At 39.9% G+C, this 18,640-nt stretch overlaps 1 protein-coding gene across 1 annotated transcript in view; it reads right to left on the minus strand.

Moving 5' to 3' along the window:
* IGF2R (insulin like growth factor 2 receptor) overlaps nt 1-18,640 on the minus strand; it is a 54,375-nt gene that overhangs the window by 28,374 nt on the left and 7,361 nt on the right. Inside the window, exons 2-18 of the mRNA XM_021540643.4 lie at nt 18,116-18,249; nt 12,708-12,832; nt 10,917-11,015; nt 10,386-10,512; nt 9,274-9,394; nt 8,052-8,169; nt 7,481-7,643; nt 7,148-7,328; nt 6,311-6,414; nt 5,774-5,938; nt 4,946-5,086; nt 4,506-4,658; nt 3,529-3,660; nt 3,012-3,159; nt 1,713-1,890; nt 1,050-1,165; nt 496-658 (exon numbers count right to left, since the gene is read on the minus strand). Coding sequence (XP_021396318.2) covers nt 496-658; nt 1,050-1,165; nt 1,713-1,890; nt 3,012-3,159; nt 3,529-3,660; nt 4,506-4,658; nt 4,946-5,086; nt 5,774-5,938; nt 6,311-6,414; nt 7,148-7,328; nt 7,481-7,643; nt 8,052-8,169; nt 9,274-9,394; nt 10,386-10,512; nt 10,917-11,015; nt 12,708-12,832; nt 18,116-18,249 — 2,368 coding nt within the window. The remainder of the gene's footprint in view (nt 1-495; nt 659-1,049; nt 1,166-1,712; nt 1,891-3,011; nt 3,160-3,528; nt 3,661-4,505; nt 4,659-4,945; nt 5,087-5,773; nt 5,939-6,310; nt 6,415-7,147; nt 7,329-7,480; nt 7,644-8,051; nt 8,170-9,273; nt 9,395-10,385; nt 10,513-10,916; nt 11,016-12,707; nt 12,833-18,115; nt 18,250-18,640) is intronic.

Here is an 18,640-nt window from a genome sequence, read left to right on the forward strand (position 1 = left end):
AACCATCAGCCTTTTTTGTTTTCATTTGCTTCGCAACATCTGCCTCATCTACTCTTCAGATCCAAAGCAAGCTCAGGGAGGGTAGGGGTGCAAAAAAGTATCTTTAAACAAAATTCTTCCACAGTTCAATCTAAAACAAGCTAAAAGCATGACAAAATATCCAGAAGGACAACCTGTTCCTAAAGAAATGTGTATTTCTAGCGTTCTCTGAGACTCCAGCAATTCATGCAGTTTGTCTACCTCTGAAACATAGGGCAAAAAATCATGAATGTCAAACATGACATTGGTACACTTGTAAAAATTAAAGCTTTGTTCTTTGAAGAGGTGGACAGGAGCTCTACCATTCTGCTATGGTTATGCAATCATTATAGTACACAAAATATCCCTTTGCACAAGGAGTCAGAATTCCCATGGCTGTCTTAATTTCACTCATGTCTGTTTCAGTCTCACTCATGTGGCAAACCAGCTCCGAGTTGGGATGGAAAGGGTACTCACAGAAACATGCGTATATTCCATCTGACAGACAGACGCTCGCCGGTCACATCCTGGGACAGCAATCAGGGGCCGACAGACATTTATGTAGTACTTCTTGCGCTCACTTGGTCTTGAATTATCCATGGCATACCAGTTTTCACCTCTCTTCTCAGATTTTGCTAATCTGAGCAGAAAGAGAAAGTTCTGCTCTAAGAACATACATGCTTCGTACACGCTACCTTTCTCAATCTCAAGAAATAGAGCAAACCCTAAGGCATTTCCAACTAACTTCTCCCCTTCATTTTTAAGTGCTACAATTAGAAAGAACACTCCTGGGACAAAGCACAGCTGACAAGGTAATATGTTTTTAAAAGCAAAACCATCCCAAGAAGTCAGTTTACATCCTAGGAGGCAAGCCAACATACTAGAGGGATTTCAACAAACTTGCAATCAAGACCATCACAACAGGTGAGGCTTCTGGCACTGTCTACACAGGAAACCAACTTCAACCAGAACTATCTGCCAGAGCACCAAACTAGAATAGCTAAGTTACACTGCACATGTCACTCTCCTACCTTGACAAGTCATATTGGTCCATGGTGTTGTGATCTGTCACAACACATTCCAGGGGAATTTCTGGACAAGCATATTCAGTGTACCACTTGAAGTTGTAGGTATAGTTATCTTCTTTCTACAAATGAGCAGAACAGGTAAGAGAGGCTTTCCACACTGACAACTTTGTGACTCACAGTTACTGCTTTATATGTCAAGCTTGGTATCTCCCCTTGGTTTTGGTATATATCTTCTCAAACTGATCTGTGTTGGTCTGTCATTCCCTGTGTCACCAAAAATGCTCTTGCCAAAAAAACCTGCTCTGGTTCTGTTAAACCACTGTCTGCTATGTACACAGTGCTACCATCTGTTACTTCTCAGCCAGTTTTTTATCCAGCTAGAAATACACGATGATCAATAGCACTAATAATTACATGGCCCCGGGACTAGAGGAGAGTGAGGTAAGAATCTGGATCCAGGTAAACAGCTTACTGTTGTTCACTGGTCATGGAAAGCCTTATGGCTGCAACAAGAATCAAATATACCAAGAGAAATAACTATTTATTTTAGCCTGCTTTGTAGATACTGGTTATTTCTACACACAACACTCTGCTTGTACTGACCTAGTAGCTATTGTCAGTATTTTAGGATGGAGATCCTGCCTTTCTTCATATAGAACTTCTTACCTGATACTCAGGCTGACCTATTCCAGCATCATGATCACACAGGAAAGTTATAAGGGTAGAGCGCTGTGTTTTATTCTCATTATTGTACGCTGCACCATCTTTGTAGGTCAGCTGAATCAGGCCATCATAATACGAAAGTTTGGAACTGGGCAGTCCAAGACTCCAAGACTTATCATTACTAGAAAAGAAAAAGTGAGTTTTGAGAGTGAACAGAATGCAAAATTAATTGTCTCTAAGAGAAGTCTTAAAAACAGAAACCAACTAAGTTTATACAAGTCACCATAATAAGGTGTAATAAATAAGGTTGATTAGACTTCAGTGAGCTGGGATAAAAGGAATGCTGCCAAAAGGAAACTTAAAACATGAACAGATGTCCTCCATTGAAAAGGAAAGGAAGTTACATATTGCTTAGATATCTAGAAAACTTAAATACTCCCTTCTCTAAAAGGGTGACAATACCATCAAGTTCACGTTCCCCAAAGCAGAAATCAAACTGCAGACACCATCATCTTGGGGTCAAACTGGCCTCATCCGATTACATATGGACAACAGCGACCTAGCACTGTACAACAGCTCTCTGCTAGGTATCTTTGGTTCAGGAGTGTTTCTTCACTGACTTAGCACTGACTCTATCAGACATAGCTTGATCATCTTCCTCTAAAGAACATTCTTCTTAAGGTTGGAAAAGACCTCCCAGATCAAGTCAAACCTTTAACTTACCACTACCACCAAATCTTTACCACTGAACCATGTGCTCAAGTCCATATTCACACAATTTTTGAACACCTCCAGGGATGACAATTCCACCACCTCCTTGGGTAGCCTGCTTCAATGCTTAACAACCATTTCCAGGAAGACACTTTTCCTACTACCTAATGTAAACCTTCACTGGCACAACCTGAGGCCATATGGTACAACATCCAAGCTCTGGGCTTCACCTCAGGCAGGCAAGCTCACATTCTTTAGGCCAGCTCTTGGAATAGAGACTCAGTCTCTGGATTATGGGTTGCCTCAATACAGCTGCAGCAGTTAATCTAGAGTTTACAGTCCCTATGGATAACAAAAGGGAGAGCAATGGGCACATTCCATCTCACAAGTTAGCTGTAAGCAAGATTACATATATGTGCATTTGGCTTGAAACAGCTGGCAGTGTAATTACTGCAAATTATATGCTAATTACTTGAATCTATTACAGGTAGCCCAGTAATTACTTTACATGCAAATTGTTCATTGTTGCACATAGACAACACATCATGCAACAAGAGATCTTCCTTACAGACAACAGACGTAGTTACTCACCCTTGCGTTACTTGGCATGCTGCCGATTTTGTGTGACACAGGTTATCAGGCAAACTGCCACAGACACTTATGTAAAACAAGTACTCCTTAGTAGTAACTGTATAGGAACTTTTTGCCTTGGCCAGAGGTGATAAATCAAAAGAGAAGCCTAATAAGGAAGGAATAAATAGTATCAGTTTGATTTTATCCTGGTATCTCTTAGGTTTTGATTCAGTCAGTCACACAGCTAGTTCAACTCCCCCTGAATAAGTCTCCTTCTATGTAATTACTGTTCCAGAAACAAAGTGGACAAAGTAAAAGCATGATTTCTTATACATGGAGCTCAGTAAAATACACATTACATCTATTTTCCTGAGTACTAAGCTCATGCTGTTCTGATCTTCCACATGCATGTACTTAAAACTGTGGGTGTTTAGCATTAGGCTGAACTCATCTTCCTCTTGGGTATCATAAGGACTTGTTGTGGCCTAAGTTCTATCCCTAATGACCTTTTGATTTGCTGAACAGACACACATACCTGCCTGAGGATCCGACACCTGACAGTCATCTCCTTCAGTTTTAGACAGGACACACGCAGCAGCAGTATACCACTCAAATGCATATGAACACTCGCGCTCAGCCATCAAGATTGGAGCACTTTCTAGGTCACCTGGTATCACAAGAGCAACGTGTTATGCATACAGACAGCCAAGCTGCCAATAGGAACTAGGACTCTACACCTGAGAAACTAATTTCTCCACAAAAGCAGACCAAGGTGACTGTCAAAGTACCTCTTCTTTAAAAATAGAACCAAAAATATTTTTCACAGTCTTTGCATCCTCCTCCCCAAAGTAAAAGTAAAAGTTTACCCCAGAAGTAAAGTTGCAGGGCTCAATCTGCTCCTGAGAACTATCACAATATTTGAAAAAATATCTACTTCGATATAAAAAAAACTGTTGTTTTACTACAAAGCAATAGCTTTAACAGCCAGCACACTTGGAAGTTTCAAGTTCCTCAGGCTGAGGTAGAGGAACACAGGTTTTCTATTTTCCTGGGAGATCATTCACTAGCAGACTATTATAATCAATATGAACAATATTTCATTTTGTTTATGAAGCTTATGCAGTTTAGATACAAACCATATTTATTGGGAAAGAAGGCTTAAGTATTTGATCTCAGTTCAGAACTACTCTTTCCCATGAAGACAATCTAGAGAAAGAAAGTGCTTAGTATTGCTTCCAAGTATTTGTGGAGTTTTAAACACTTAAGCATACTTTAATCATGTTTGGAAGAATCTTATTTCAGGAGTTTTTAAAGAGTACTTGCATAAAAGGTAAGCAGAACAAAATACCTGCAATTACATTGCCATCACCCTAGTAAACAAACCCTGATGCTTCAAGCTTTGGCATAGAAAGAGATAGCATGTGCTAATATTTAGCACTCATATCTGGGCTTATTAGATGACCTTCAGCTTTTAACCAGATCAATGAACAGGGAGGGTGTGGATGTTCTCACCTGGTCTGCATATTAGAGTGATGACCGTTTGGATTTTTTCTTTTTCATTAGAAGGACAGCTGTCTCCATTTGAATATATAAGTTGAATATTTTCTCCAACCTTTTTTGGAGGAGATACAAATGTTCCAAGATTCTTACTGTTGTTTTGCTTATCTGTAGAAACAGTAAATACAGAAATTTTGTTTCTCTGAAAAGAAGTGAAGCTTCTGTTAGATACTAAGACTTTCCATTTGTCTAGTTACCAAGAAAACATCATTAGGAGTTTGATTTTACCTTGCCAAACCATGCTGCAAAGCCTATGGTTCTGGGTCCTCGAATAAATGAAGGCACTCAGGACAACCAACCCCATTTGCACAGGAAGTACCAAGCCTTCAGAGGCTTAAAAAAACAGTAAACAAAAAAACCTCCAAAAACACCACCAACAAAAACCCCTGACTCACCTACAGAGCAAACAGCAGCACCGTCTGAACAGCTGAAAGCTCCTCCTCTCTTCAACACCTTATGGCAGACATTGATGTAGTAATGTTTCCTTCCTACCTCTGAAAAGCTACTGTCCACGGCTTCCCAGTTCTGGGCTGACTCTGAAATACAGAGGGTCATTCATTAAGAACAAGTCATCTGGCTAAATTGTTTCAGAATCTCCATGCCAAAACGCCTTTTATTATAGGATACCCCACATTTGAGTGATGACCTATCCTTCAGAGCATCCCACAGCATACAGAAGCCCCGATTTCAGCTCCATTCTCCCACCAGCTGAGATTCCCACCTGCATCTGTTCCCTGAAGCCATAGCTGCCAAATCCTGCCATTTCTGGATGTGCCCAAAGGCATCCCCTTTGCACAAGCCACTGGTTGGAAGCTGCTGAACTGCAGTGGATCCTGACTGGCGCAGGTTGCCCAGAGAGATGGTGGATGCCCCCACCTTAGAAGTGTTCAAGGCCAGGCTGGATGGGGCTTTGAGCAAACTGGTCTAGTGGAAGGCGTGCCTGCCCACGACAGTGGAGTCAGGCTAAATGATCTTTAATGTTCCCTCTCAACCCAAACTGTAATTCTGTGACTTAAAACAACCTATGATGGCAGCAACCAAGGCAATCACGGACATGGGCACTAAGGTGCTCAGTCTGTGTGGAATAAGACAAGAAAATACCAGCATCCCAGAAATTCACTAACAACAAAAGCTGATTAATGTTCAGCTAAAGAATTGCACTGGAGATGGCATGCAAACTCAGAACTGTAGAAGTAACCGAAAGCTAGTTTTTATTGCCATACCTGAACTGCGGATAAGAGGTGACAGATCATAGTGTTTTCTCTTATCAGTAACTCTGCAAAGGAGATCTTCTTTCTCTTTAACACATGCATATTTTGTATCCCAAGTAAAAAAATAGGTGCAGTCAACTTCACCAGTGAATACTGGAGTTCCTCTACCATCATTACCTTAACATGAAATAGATTAACAAATATGAGGTTTCTAGCAGGGGAAGGAGAAAAAGGCAAGGAGACTTGAGGACTAGCAATGAGCAAGGAAGACAAAAAGTCCTTTTGCTGCAGAGGACTTGTGTTTCTGTATTTTTACCATTGGCAAAGAATAAAAGACTCTTTTATACTTCCATCTTCTCAATCAGTGTAAATTTAGACTAGCAGCGCTACTACACAGCACATCCTACCAGCCATCAAAATTGCTGCTTAATGTAACAATATTTATTTCTTGTCTTAGCTGTGGCTCAAAGCAAGCATTCATTTGAGCATACGGTCTACTAGCATGGGAGTCAAACCCTGAGCAAAGCTGTCACAGCTTGTTAAACTCACCTGCTGTTTCATTGCACTCGAAGTTTATGACAGTCATTCTCTGAAAGCCGGAACTACATGCATCCCCATTCGGATAAATTAAAGTGAGATCTCCATCAGAGTATCTGAGTAAGAAGTCAGTTTTAGATAGAAATGTGGGGTCAGACAATCACACAGTGGTCTTCGCATAATAGAAGTCACATTCTTGTTCATTTATTAATTGTCTCACTCTCAGGGAAAACAAATGCTAGTTCAACATCAAAAATGACATTTCTACAGCAACGAAGGCTTACATCCACTGATTTTTCTGATCACTTTCCATTAATTTCTATAGAAATTAAAGAATGCTCTAAAGCTCCCCTAGGTATGGTGGGATATCTATTCCCACTAGTATATTGTGTTTCTGTAAGAAGAGGAAGTCATACTTCCTGGAAGATAACTGCAACAAACCCGTCACAGACAAAATGGAAGATCATATCCACATGAATTAATCTCTGCTTTACAGTCTCATGCAAACTATTGTCCCTATAGGCCGCTTGGGAATCAGCTGCTTCTGATACTGTTTTACATGTAAAACATATAAAGAGGAGGACAACGGGCAGTGAAGCACAGTCACCAATTGGGACAACAAAGTCAGTGGAAGTCTTCCTGTCTAGACAAGGGCCTCTGCCAACCTCACTGGCTGCTCTGTTTGCTAATGCTATCCTGCTATACTGTTACAGTTTTTCTAACAAAAAAAGTGACCAGAAATGCTTTCATTTTGTATCAACTGTTGATTACGTGACAAGTAAGGAAGCATCAAAGCAGGAAACAAAGACCAATCAGACCAGTTAGCAGGGTTAAAGAGCATTTACACACCTTAGGGTTTGGTTCGCAAATCTTCCTGCCACTTTTTGCTGGTTATTTGAAAGTTTTACTTGGCAAGATGAAATATATCCTGTACTGTCCTTGCAGTTGCCTGCAGTGGTTTTCCCACATACATTCAAGTAATAGTAATACTCCTCTTTCTCATCTTTGGCTGAATATGGTGTGACATACTCTGAATGAATAAAAAAAAGTATTTTAACACACATCAGGACAGACATAAAGCTCTAAATATCAATACAGGACATTCTTTCTGTCCCTAAATAAGGAAATGCAAAACTGGCTAGTAAAAAAAACACAAAAACAAAAGAAAAATACTGAGCTTACCTGAAAATTGATTAAGTGGACTTAAATCAATGGAGATATCATGTTGCTCGTTAGTCAGACGACAGTCCTTACTCTCCAGGTAATCCCTGTGACAGGCATACTCAGTAACCCACTCTATTTCATACCGGCAATTTGTTTTTGCTGTAAGTTTGGGACCTGCACTCTGAAACAGAAATTAAATTTTAAATAGAATTACTTCAAATATAATTTTTAAAGCAACAGTATCACATTTCTGTAAGATCAGGAACAACTAGTTCACCTCTAAATTACTTAAGATGTGCAAACATTGTTTTTGGCCTCTCAGAAATAAGTCTTATAATTGATGTGGCAAACTATTACAAGTCTAAGCAGAAGTAAAGCATCAGACATTAAGAGAAGGACAGCAGAAATAATAGCACTTTTAAAAGTAATTTCCCTTAATGTGCTGGAAAAAGCAAAGATGTGCAACCAAATGGCCTAAGTTTGGATTGTGTTTGCCTCAGAGAAGTCCTCCAAGGTCTGAATAAAAATAAATAATAAAACACAAATGTAAAGACCAACCAGTTAACAAAAACTAGAACACTGAAGTTACCTCTTCTCCCCTCTTTGACGGGCAAACAAAAGTGATTGTCACTGCTGGACTGTGGCCTAGGCAGAAGCCTGGCCTTTCTTCATCATGCTTGTATTGTCTCTCATAACTCAATACAAGCCTAGAAATAGAAAACAACAAACCAGAAAGACAGTTAAGACTTCACACTCTACAAAAGAGGGATATTCTTGAAATGCTCAATTTTTGCTAGACACTCTGACAGAATATACTAATGTAGCCCTGCTCCTGAAAGCAACTTCTAGGGAGATCCTCATTCATTTAATCTTAAGAGTTAATTAAAAATAAAAATTAAAATAGTCCCAGCAAAATTACTTATATAGTATCTACTGGTACCCTACACGTTAAGACTATGCTGAATGCCTCATGATTCATATTGTAGCAAGAATTTAGCTGATAATCACAGGAACACAGAATAATCACAGTTTTGCTCTCAAAACTACTGTTGGAGAGCAGATGTGGCAAATAATCTTGCAATTTTTGAAAGCAGTACCCACTCAGGTTTTGCCACATTCCTGTACTTCATCACCTCTCTACATATAAACTCTTGCCATTCTGCCCTCAGAATTAACAGCAAAATGAACTCAGCAAATTGACAGGAGGAAGGCAACTGGGTTAGATCAGGTGAAGCAGGAGAAGGAGAATAAAACACAGTAATTATCTGACAGGGAGAGACAAATAGCAAGATGACTTGGATGAGAGAACAGGACAATCACCACAACTTCCCAGCTATGCATTATTATTCTATGCAGTTTAACAGGCAGAAGGCAACAGCTCCCAGAGCAGTGACATTCTGGCTTCAGATTAGCCACACCACAGAAAGGCAACATCTGGTCCTATTCCCAATTTTTAAAGTACTCCTAGGGAGTAGAGTGAGGCAAATGCATTTAGCCTGTGGGCCCTCACACAGTAGGCAGAACAGACCAAATCTTACCCTACTGCTTGTGGGTTGAGAGCACTAATCACCCCAGCTTCTAAGAGTTCTGCAATTCTGTAAAAAGGAGTCTGTCACAACAAAGTAGAAAATTTGATCTGCTATGGCCTGACAGACTGCTCTGACAGTATTTTTGAATAGTTTTCTGCTAATGCTTCAACACTGAAGAGATATTAATGTGAAGTTTCAGAAGACTCATCTGTTACCGTGAGTGTTGTTTCCAGGCCAGATGACTGAAGTGCCCACAGAAGTATTACCACAGAAATTGCATACCTGTCTTTGTCTTGAAGCTTCAGCTGCTCCTTTGGACGGCCAACATCATATGCCAGACCATCATGTACCAAACAAGCAGCACTGCCAGCAGGGCACTTTCTGGCCTCTCCACTTGAACTTCCTGATTATAGCACATAGAAAAGACGTTATAGGACTCAGTTTCTAAGCCCTGCTCTACCTGAAGTATCTTGCCATTTCATCTGTGGGTTCTTCTAAAAATAGTTCCAAAAAACAGGCTACATTAGAATGTAAAACTGACAAGACAAAACCTGCAGTGCTTGTGGTAATTGGTGCTGCCCTAGTTGGGGACAGCAAATTCATCCTTCCTGACAAAATAGCTGCAGCTAATTGCTAGTACTGCTGCTGGATACACAGGGCTTTGAAAACTTCCAAAAGTGTGACAAGTATTTTTTTTTTTCCCACAACCAAGTCAGCAGTAACTCTTCCTTACAGGGAAGGTTTTATCCCCTTATTTGTTTCTTATTAACCATCTAATTCAAAGCTGTTAGCAAAAAGTTTCATACTAGTGAGATGTTTAAAAGAACAGACCTCTTACTAAAACTAGAAGCATTAAACCCTTAACAGGGGCACAAAACACATATTTAACTGTTAAGTAAAAACTGCAGTGGGAGTATACAGCTAAACTAACCTTTTCAGCAAGTTTCAAATATGTGTTTTTGCTGGTTTAATTCCTTATACATATAGCTCTCAACTGAGAGGGAAGTGCTAGCTATGCACCAGTACTTAGGCAAGCACCTAAAAATTGCTTAGATGCACCTCAGGACATTCATCAGGAACTGGGTAACAACCTGGAGTCCAAAGGAATAAATTTGGAGCTTATGAAGCCCTGTGAACAATATTGATCCTATTTGTCAGCAAACACAGATACAAGACAAGCTGCCCTCTCCCACTTAGAAGAATTTACTTAAACTGTACTAACAGCACTTGCACATCCAGAAGGGATCTCTGAACACATCAATACTTGGAGAGTAGGGAGTTTGAAATAATTATCTAAGTCTTGAAATACTGATCTTTGGACATAGGACAACTTTGGAGAAGAACCATGTTAAAAGAAATTTACACACTGACAGGTGACAAACAACCATTCAAACCTATGTCCCTGCAGACATTTATGAACAAGGAATCATCATCAGAATCATCCACCAAGTAATGTCCTGAAACTTGGATGAGAGGATTCAAGTCATGTTTCTTGAGACCTTCAAACACATAGCAAGGGACCTAGAACAACAACAACAAAAAAAATACATTCAAACCATGCTACCTAAGTAGGGGGAAGTGATGAACAGGCATATATGAAGCCCAGTTAGGATGTGTTAAAGTTTTTTACTTCTGGAAGTTCAAAGCTAGACATGCTGATTAAAATGAGGCATCCAAAGTTAGACTCATTTACTCCGGCTTTTAAAAAAGCTTTACTATAAACTACCACCCAATGAACAGAAAAGGTTCAAGAGTTCTTGAAAATTCTCAATTCCACCAAATTCCAACATTTATGCTTTACAAACCTGTGAAAAACATAGGTTTCTGGAGGTTGTTCAGCTTAATTTGGGGAGGGGAGCAGGTAATTAGAGCAAAATTGTCATGTATGTGAAGAGTAGCTTTTGCATGAATAGTACATAGATTACCTCTTTCACAGGTTTAAACAAGTCTTTCTTGCAAGCCACAAAGGTCCTCCATTCAAAATAGTGCACACACTCTGTTGCTGTTACAAATTCAGGGGTACCCTATTTTAAGTAAGAAAAAATAGTGCTTTAAAAAACACACTGATTTTATTTTACATCTGTAGATACTATGAAGTTTATTCAAGAGATTAAGAAAAACAGAATACAGCACATCAAAGAACAAGGGCATACAGTTTGTTAATGGCACTTGTTAACAACAAGATTGTTATATAACAGCTTTGTTGGGCAACTTGGGAAGACGCAGGATGCCAAATCCATAGTTTGCATGTGCACCAACAATCAACATATCCAGTCCTAATATGCAGTAACTGTATTCCATGTTTTAGAAGTGCTCACTATGCCAACTGATAATGACAGAAGCACCAGTGATATCTGCTTACTAAAAAGGAAGACACCAATAGAAATGCGTATAAATAGGTTAACATGGTGAGGCAATGCATGGTTTATCAGTTCCCTTTTAATCTACAGAAACAACTGATTAGCAGTCTCTTCTGCTACACAGAAAGAATATCCCTGACCTGCACTGCCTATTTTTATAGGCTCACGTTTATATACATTTGTGTATGTTTCAGGATGGGGATTCTACCATGGTTCAGGACTGGATGTTCAACTGAACATCTCTCAGTGAAAACAACAATTTTTCATTTTGCCCTCCACCACCTCAGCAGTTTAGCACACAAACTGATTACCTCTCTCATTTAACCCTGCCATAAAAGGGGAGAAAACAAGTTGTTCCAGACACTATTACAAAATCCTTTTACTATGTCACGAGATGAACAGGTATTAGAACTGAGCTAACCAGAAGAAGCCTGATGATCAGTATGATCTGGTGTTACAGCTGAAGTTGAGCAATAATTTTTAATTTAGTTTCAAGAGTCATCTGCTAAAAAAGAACAAGAAGCATTTAAGTCTCTGCTGCACTGGCACTTTGTTTGAGTTGGCTGGATTTTCCAAGATGGGGGTGTGGAATAGCATTGTCAGTGCCAAGAGCAGCACCAATAAATACCTCTCCCACATACACAAATACGTGAGCTGATCACAGTCTGCACTGAGTTCCTGTATCTGTTAAGTGTGTGGAGGGTGTAACTCCAAAAGCACTTTGAAGTGAACTGCATGCACACAGGCCACTAGAAACTTTTCAGGGATCTCCAATCACACTTGAAACACATTCTCCCAAACAACTAGTTCCTCAGAAGCACAGATGGCTGTATAAGCACTGATAGTTCAACAATATACAAGTATAAATGTATAAGTAGAAATGTATAATGTATAAATAGGACCAAGCCTAAGTCTTATTGCTGTTAACTAGGCTGCCCCATGACAGAGGTCAGTCATTTTCTTCAATACTGTTCTATTAAACAGTCTTGCCAGATTCCCAGCTAAGGCACAGCCAACAATTAAACAACAGCTCTCACTGTTATGGTACTCTGCACACTGTTGACTCATTCCTCCATATTAAGCTAATAAAATACTACAGTGCCAACCATATAAAAACATTAAAGACAAAGAAGACCCTATAACCAGAGCTAAGCTGCAGACCTGCAACAATTTTCTACAAGGACTGAATTTTGAAAGCCACAATAAATTATCACTTTAACTTAACAGTAAAATGTAACTGGCTCTTCTTTAAGCTCAATAATCAGTACATCCAAAAGTACAGCAAATCTCTTTAAAAAGCAAGTCAGAACTACTTGTCATTTCCATTGAATATAACAGCACATTATTTAGACTTACCAGTGTTTTCCCACAGAGGAAGTTAATATTACTTTGAATTTGGTGTTCACTGCCTTGCTGCAAGCAGTTACGTGTAGTGTTCAGCTCCAGAAGACTTTCAGAAACTTTTTGCAAGGCTAAATCACCTAGGATTTAAAAAATGAGAAGGTGGGGGAAAAATGGGTGTTATAATACAACACAGAAACTCAAAAGACAGGATCTAGTTTCAACCACTGAGCACACAAGACATACCAGTTCACTGGAAGACAGTACAACTGAAGATCTTTGTGGATTTTTGATTTGGAAGATCAGATCCAAGTTAAGATAGTATTTGACTCCCTAATCACACTTGTACTTTCCTAAAGGACTTTAGCAAACACTTTTTAAAAATAGGTGCTACTACAATCCAGTCAACTCCTTAGGAACAAGGAAAGCTGTTACCAACTAGTTTCAATCACAATTCACTCCTTCCTCCTACAAGTTTCTATTTATCAGTTTCTCAGCCTTTATACCATTTATAATAATAACATCAGCACAAGATGAGAGAGAATCTATCATAGAACAGTTTTTGCTTAGAAGGGACCCCCTCTGCAATAAGCAGGGACATCTTCAACTCCATCACTTGCTCAGAACCCTGTTCAGCCTGACCTTGAACATTTTCAGGATGGGGCATCTGCAACCTCTCTGGACAACTTGTTCCACTGCCTCAACACCATCATCAAATAAATTTATTCCTTATATCTAGTCTGAATCTACACTCCTTTGGTTTAAAATTATTACCTCTTGTCCTGTAACTACAGGCCCTCCTAAGTCCTTATTTTTCTTATAAGCCTCCTATAAGCACTGGAATGCTGCAGTAAGGTCTCTCTGGTGTCTTCTCCAAGCTAACCAACCTCAACTCTCACTCTGTCTTCACAGGAGAGGTGCTCCAGCTCTGTGAACATTTTTGTGACCCTCCTCTGGACCTGCTCCAATAGGTCCCTGTCCTTCCTCAGCTGAGCACCCCAAAACTGGATGCAGTAGTCCAGGTGCAGTCTCACCAGAAAGGAGGGGCAGAATCACCTCCCTCGATCTGCTGGCCCCATTGCTTTTGATACAGCTGGCTTTCTGAGCTGCAGGTGCACATTGCTGGTTCCACTTAATCTTTAATATACTTAATGAAGAACACACTGGTGCCCATGCACTGGCACTCTCTGCAGACAAATCTGGCACAGATCCACTGCCTCAGTACAAGTCTTCCACATCCTCCATCCCCTTTAGCACAGCTCACACGCTGCATGAGGAGTAGAGGCAGTGCTTTGTCACCACACCCTGTTCTCCTCCCCAGCACTTGATGTGAAAGGGAAAGGTGGAGCACATTTCAAGTCATGATGAGCACCAGCTCAGGTCACTGAAATGCTCCTGCTCAAGCCCATTTTGGTTAATATTAAACACAGACCACTCTAGACCTTACATACTAACTCCAGCCTGGGTTTTTTTTTTTGATTTTTTGTTTTTTGTTTTTTTTTTTCTTTTTGAAAAGTAGATTTTAATTCTGCAATGAGTTTGGTTTGAACTACAGAAAATGCTGTAAAATATGAGCATGGATCAGCTTCCCCTTTTCCATTTTAGTTTACGTCTACAGTAGGGAGAAAGCAAGCCAAATCTGTAAGCATTGCAGATAGCAGCTTTGCACCTAGGTCAAATGTTTTTTTAAAAAACACACTCGTAGGAACTTTGCCCAACCTGTTACCTCCTCACTTAAGGCAAGCAAAACTACACTGCACTCATGTTAATGCAGCTTAGAGAACAGAAGTCAAAAAACTGAGCAGAAAGATGATACATGTGGTTTGTGCCTTTTTTATTTCCTGTGTTATCAAAAGGCCATCTTCAGGTTCTACAGCTTCTAGCGTTGGTGCTAGCCAAAGTGCCATGCAGCTGTCTTAAACCTAAGAGCTCCATACTGCTTTGAGAGCAAGATTATTACTTATCACATGATTGCTTAGAAGATACTGTCAAGGTGTCCTCTTTTCTTCCACAGATTAGCAGAAGGAAGCCAACACAACTTTCTAGGCAAGAAATGTATACAGTAACAATATGCACAAGACTTAAAACCTCTCCAGTTATAAATGTATACAGCTACAAGCCCCCAGTTAGCAGGGAACTTATGGCAGCACCATCTGAGGATTTCATACTCTGTAAGCACTAGCTTCTCTCTGTGCTAAATAGTACATTGCATTAAAGGCACTTCTGAGCTCATTCCAATTTTCTCAGTTAAGATATACTGGCTGAACTTGTTTTTTCTTGAATATTACTTTGTTTACTACAGGCCAACACATATGTTCTCTTCCCCCTCGCATGCTTACAATTAGTTTGGGAACTTGCTAAAAGTTTTAGTAAGTCTCTTCAGTGGCACATGCCTCATCATACCCTTTCCCACAGGGCAAGGGAAATCAGCCCCTCACATGATCAGCTTCCTTCCACAGCTGCAACCACTTTTACTGTAGCAACAAGCTCCCGCTACAATCATCACTCATGTTTCTTCATTACTTCAGAGATATGCTGCTTCCACAAAGCAACACACTACAAATCAGCTAGTACTGTTCATGAAAATTAGCACCAAATACTTCGTATTACACAGCTGTACTAAATCAGTACCAAAGGCACTGTCCACAACACCTTCTGTTCATTGACTCCATCTGCTTAGCTACTTAGCAGGAAAAAGGCAATCACAGAAGATATCTAATAAGTTGTCCAGAAGAAAGGGCATTTAGGTGGCAGCTATCATTTCATGTCCACTCATCCTACAGCAGCTGGACAAAGTGCACATTCCACCATCAGGTTAAACACACACTTAAAGTAACATCTCCATTTTCTAAGAGCAGTCCAAGTACATGGTACATGAGTCACTAGGTATCATAGTAAGCTGAAAAGTAATATAACTACCATGTAGTCTCTGTCTTCACTGATGTTCATCAACTAAATATTTGCCTATCCTTGAAAACATCTAGGATTAATCAATAAAAGTGCAGAGGAGAGGCCTTTGGGGCCTCCATGCAAACCCTGGTACATCACTGACACAGTTAAGATTAGCCACAAGGCTTGCCTGGGATACAGGCTGATTACTGCCACAGAGCATATGGCCTTGACACGCCTCAAAGCTGGGAGCAACAAACAGTACTACAGCTGTCATCCCTTGCACAGCTAATATTTCAGAAACAAAACAATTGTTTGCATTGATTTTTTTTTTTTTCTGAAAGAATGAAGAAGAGAACTGATTAAGCCCATATTTGAAGAAAGCTTACTACTTAGCAAATTTATCAGTTGACAAACTGTCCTTCTTCCCCCAAATAAATGTCCTTCATTGACTCACAGCTTTGGCATACAGGTAACCTCATGTCAGCTGGATTGCTTGAAGACAAGTATGTGGTTTAGCTGGTTTAGGTAACCAGAAGTCTACACCTGCCTAAACCTGGATCAAAGAATTTCTTCTTTTCTCACTAGGACTGGTTTTTTTTAAATTTTTTAACAAACAAGTTTGATAACCCATTAGCATGATCTAAACTCAGTGTGATGGTGATGAAGCTTCAAGGCATTTAGAGGCATGAGCAAGAACAAAACTTGGACAATTTGACCAATAGAAAAAAACAAAATTCAATGACAACATTAACTGTTGACCTTGTTTTTGCACTTGATTGCAGGGTAGTTAAAAACATATCCCACTTGAACAAGATTCACAGTTTAACCTCTGAAAGTCATTTCAAACTGCCTCGGCAAGACCACAGTACATCTGTTACTAAATGCTTTTCCACTCAGAAGCACAGAGGCACTCATGAACTCAAGGTTTGCATACAGAGGAATATTTGATACTGCTCACTCATCATCCAGTTCTGTTCGCCCTTCCACTTTCCACAAGAAGTGTGGAATAAAACCTACACAAGCCTCTAGTTCTCACACTTCCCTTCGGAGAACAGACTTCCTCAATCTCACTCCACCTGCCACATTCCAGTCTCACCCAAAGCAGCATGTTAAAACAGACACTCAAATGCTGTTTTGTTTTCTAATCTACAGGTAACTGAAGCCTCAACAGCATATGAGCTGAGACCCCTCTCAGCAGGAAATAAAAATGTGTTTCATTCCTAAAATGTACAACAAGAATAACAGCATCAAGTGCTCTAACATGCCATACTCCTCAGAGAAGATGCTACACTACATGCAGTTGCCATTTGAATACAAAGGCAACCTAACCAGTCATCCTAGAGAACTCTGGAGCAAGAATATACCTTTATTCATGCATTCAGTGATTCTGTAAGCCTGAGTCCCAACATTAACAGTTTGTTGAAAAGCACTCATCAACCACAGACTGAAACCAAAGTATCTCTACTGTTAATAGAGAGGTGAGAGGAGAACGGAAGCTGACTAGCTGCTGGTGCATACAGATGAAAAGCACTTTCCTCCTCACCACATTCTAGCAGCTCAAGCAATTCAATGAAGAATCATAGCTTCTCTTAAGAGCTGTCTGCCAATGGCTGGCAAGATTGGCAAGCATGTTAAATCAGACTTCAGAGCTGCAGATACTATGAAGCATTCTGAAGATATACTGCTCTTCAGAATGCTATTATTTTATTCTATTAGAAGTACAGTAAACTATGAGAAAGCCTCTTGAACAGTACCCATGTATTATTGTCTCATCAGCCAAAACACAAAAGCAACCTTGAAAGTGATAAACATCCATGAAAATAAATCACATGAACTCAAGAAAAAATACTGTTCAGAGCACAAGGTGCTTCTGACTGATGAAATCACGTGTACATGTACAGGAATATGCCAGTTTCATATTTAGATCAGCATGCACAAGTCTGCCTCTCCTCAGAATACCAAGGGCATCTGTGAACTACTGAAGCTGACACCAGATTTCACAAGTGTAACCACAACCAGAGAACTGCATGTAGTTAGTTTCCTTTCTGCATAGAACAGCTTGAAGATGACACCCCAGCCACTTAGCAATACTCTCAAGACTGCATTACAAAGAGACCTGCCTCTGAACAAAGACCTGACATTACATCAGGCTAGGCTGAGTATAATTTAGAGCTGTAACTCAATCTCTGTCCTGTGTTCAGTATTTACAACGTTGTGCATAGTCCATACCCTGCCACAGGTAGATGGAGTTACTGTACCAGAGGTAGCCTTGCATACTTTCACACTAGGTTACAGTTAACTAAAGCGTAAGATACATTTCACTGTCCCATAAAGTCATTATCTACAATCAGATCATGTTTTACCAAATCTCCCTAGTAAATCTGCAACAAAACAAAGTTTTACACGGTTCTGGGGGGGAAGGGGAGGGGGCAGTGGAGGGAAATCCTTCCTAACACATCAAACTTTGCAATAGTTATAAGACCATCCATTAACATGCCTCTGAACTACCTACAAGACACTTATTTACTTACCTACAGATAGATGGACATTCTTCTTCTTGTCATATGCACAGACTGCACTTGTTCTTCCACACTCTTCAACACCAGAACAGAAATTTATTTTGTAAAGTACTTCTTTGTCTGCATCAATTGCTTCCCAAGTGTAACTGAAAAGACAAAAACATCTGTCAGTTGGTATTCAAGTTGTCTGAATTGCATCCCATCTAGATACCACTCCCTGAAATAACCAAGTTAAAGGCTAAGAACATCACTAACTCAAATTCCTATTCAGGTTCTATATTTGTAAATGCCAGAAATAATTTCTATTTTGTTGAGACTAAGAGCAGAACAGATTCAACCACTTGTGGAACATAACATCGAGTCCATGTTTCCCTGCCTTGAACACCCAATTACCCATTCTTCGCCTACCCCATCCTTCAAATCTCTATGAAGGTCACCCTGACTAAGGATCATCACCTGTAATATGTTAGCTTGACAGCCCAATAAATTTCTCAGATGACTTTGGCAGGCTGGACACTACTTCACCTTAGTGTTCTG

The sequence above is a fragment of the Lonchura striata genome, chromosome 3 (genome assembly GCF_050655825.1).
Source record: "Lonchura striata isolate lonStrDom1 chromosome 3, ASM5065582v1, whole genome shotgun sequence".
Taxonomy (NCBI): domain Eukaryota; kingdom Metazoa; phylum Chordata; class Aves; order Passeriformes; family Estrildidae; genus Lonchura; species Lonchura striata.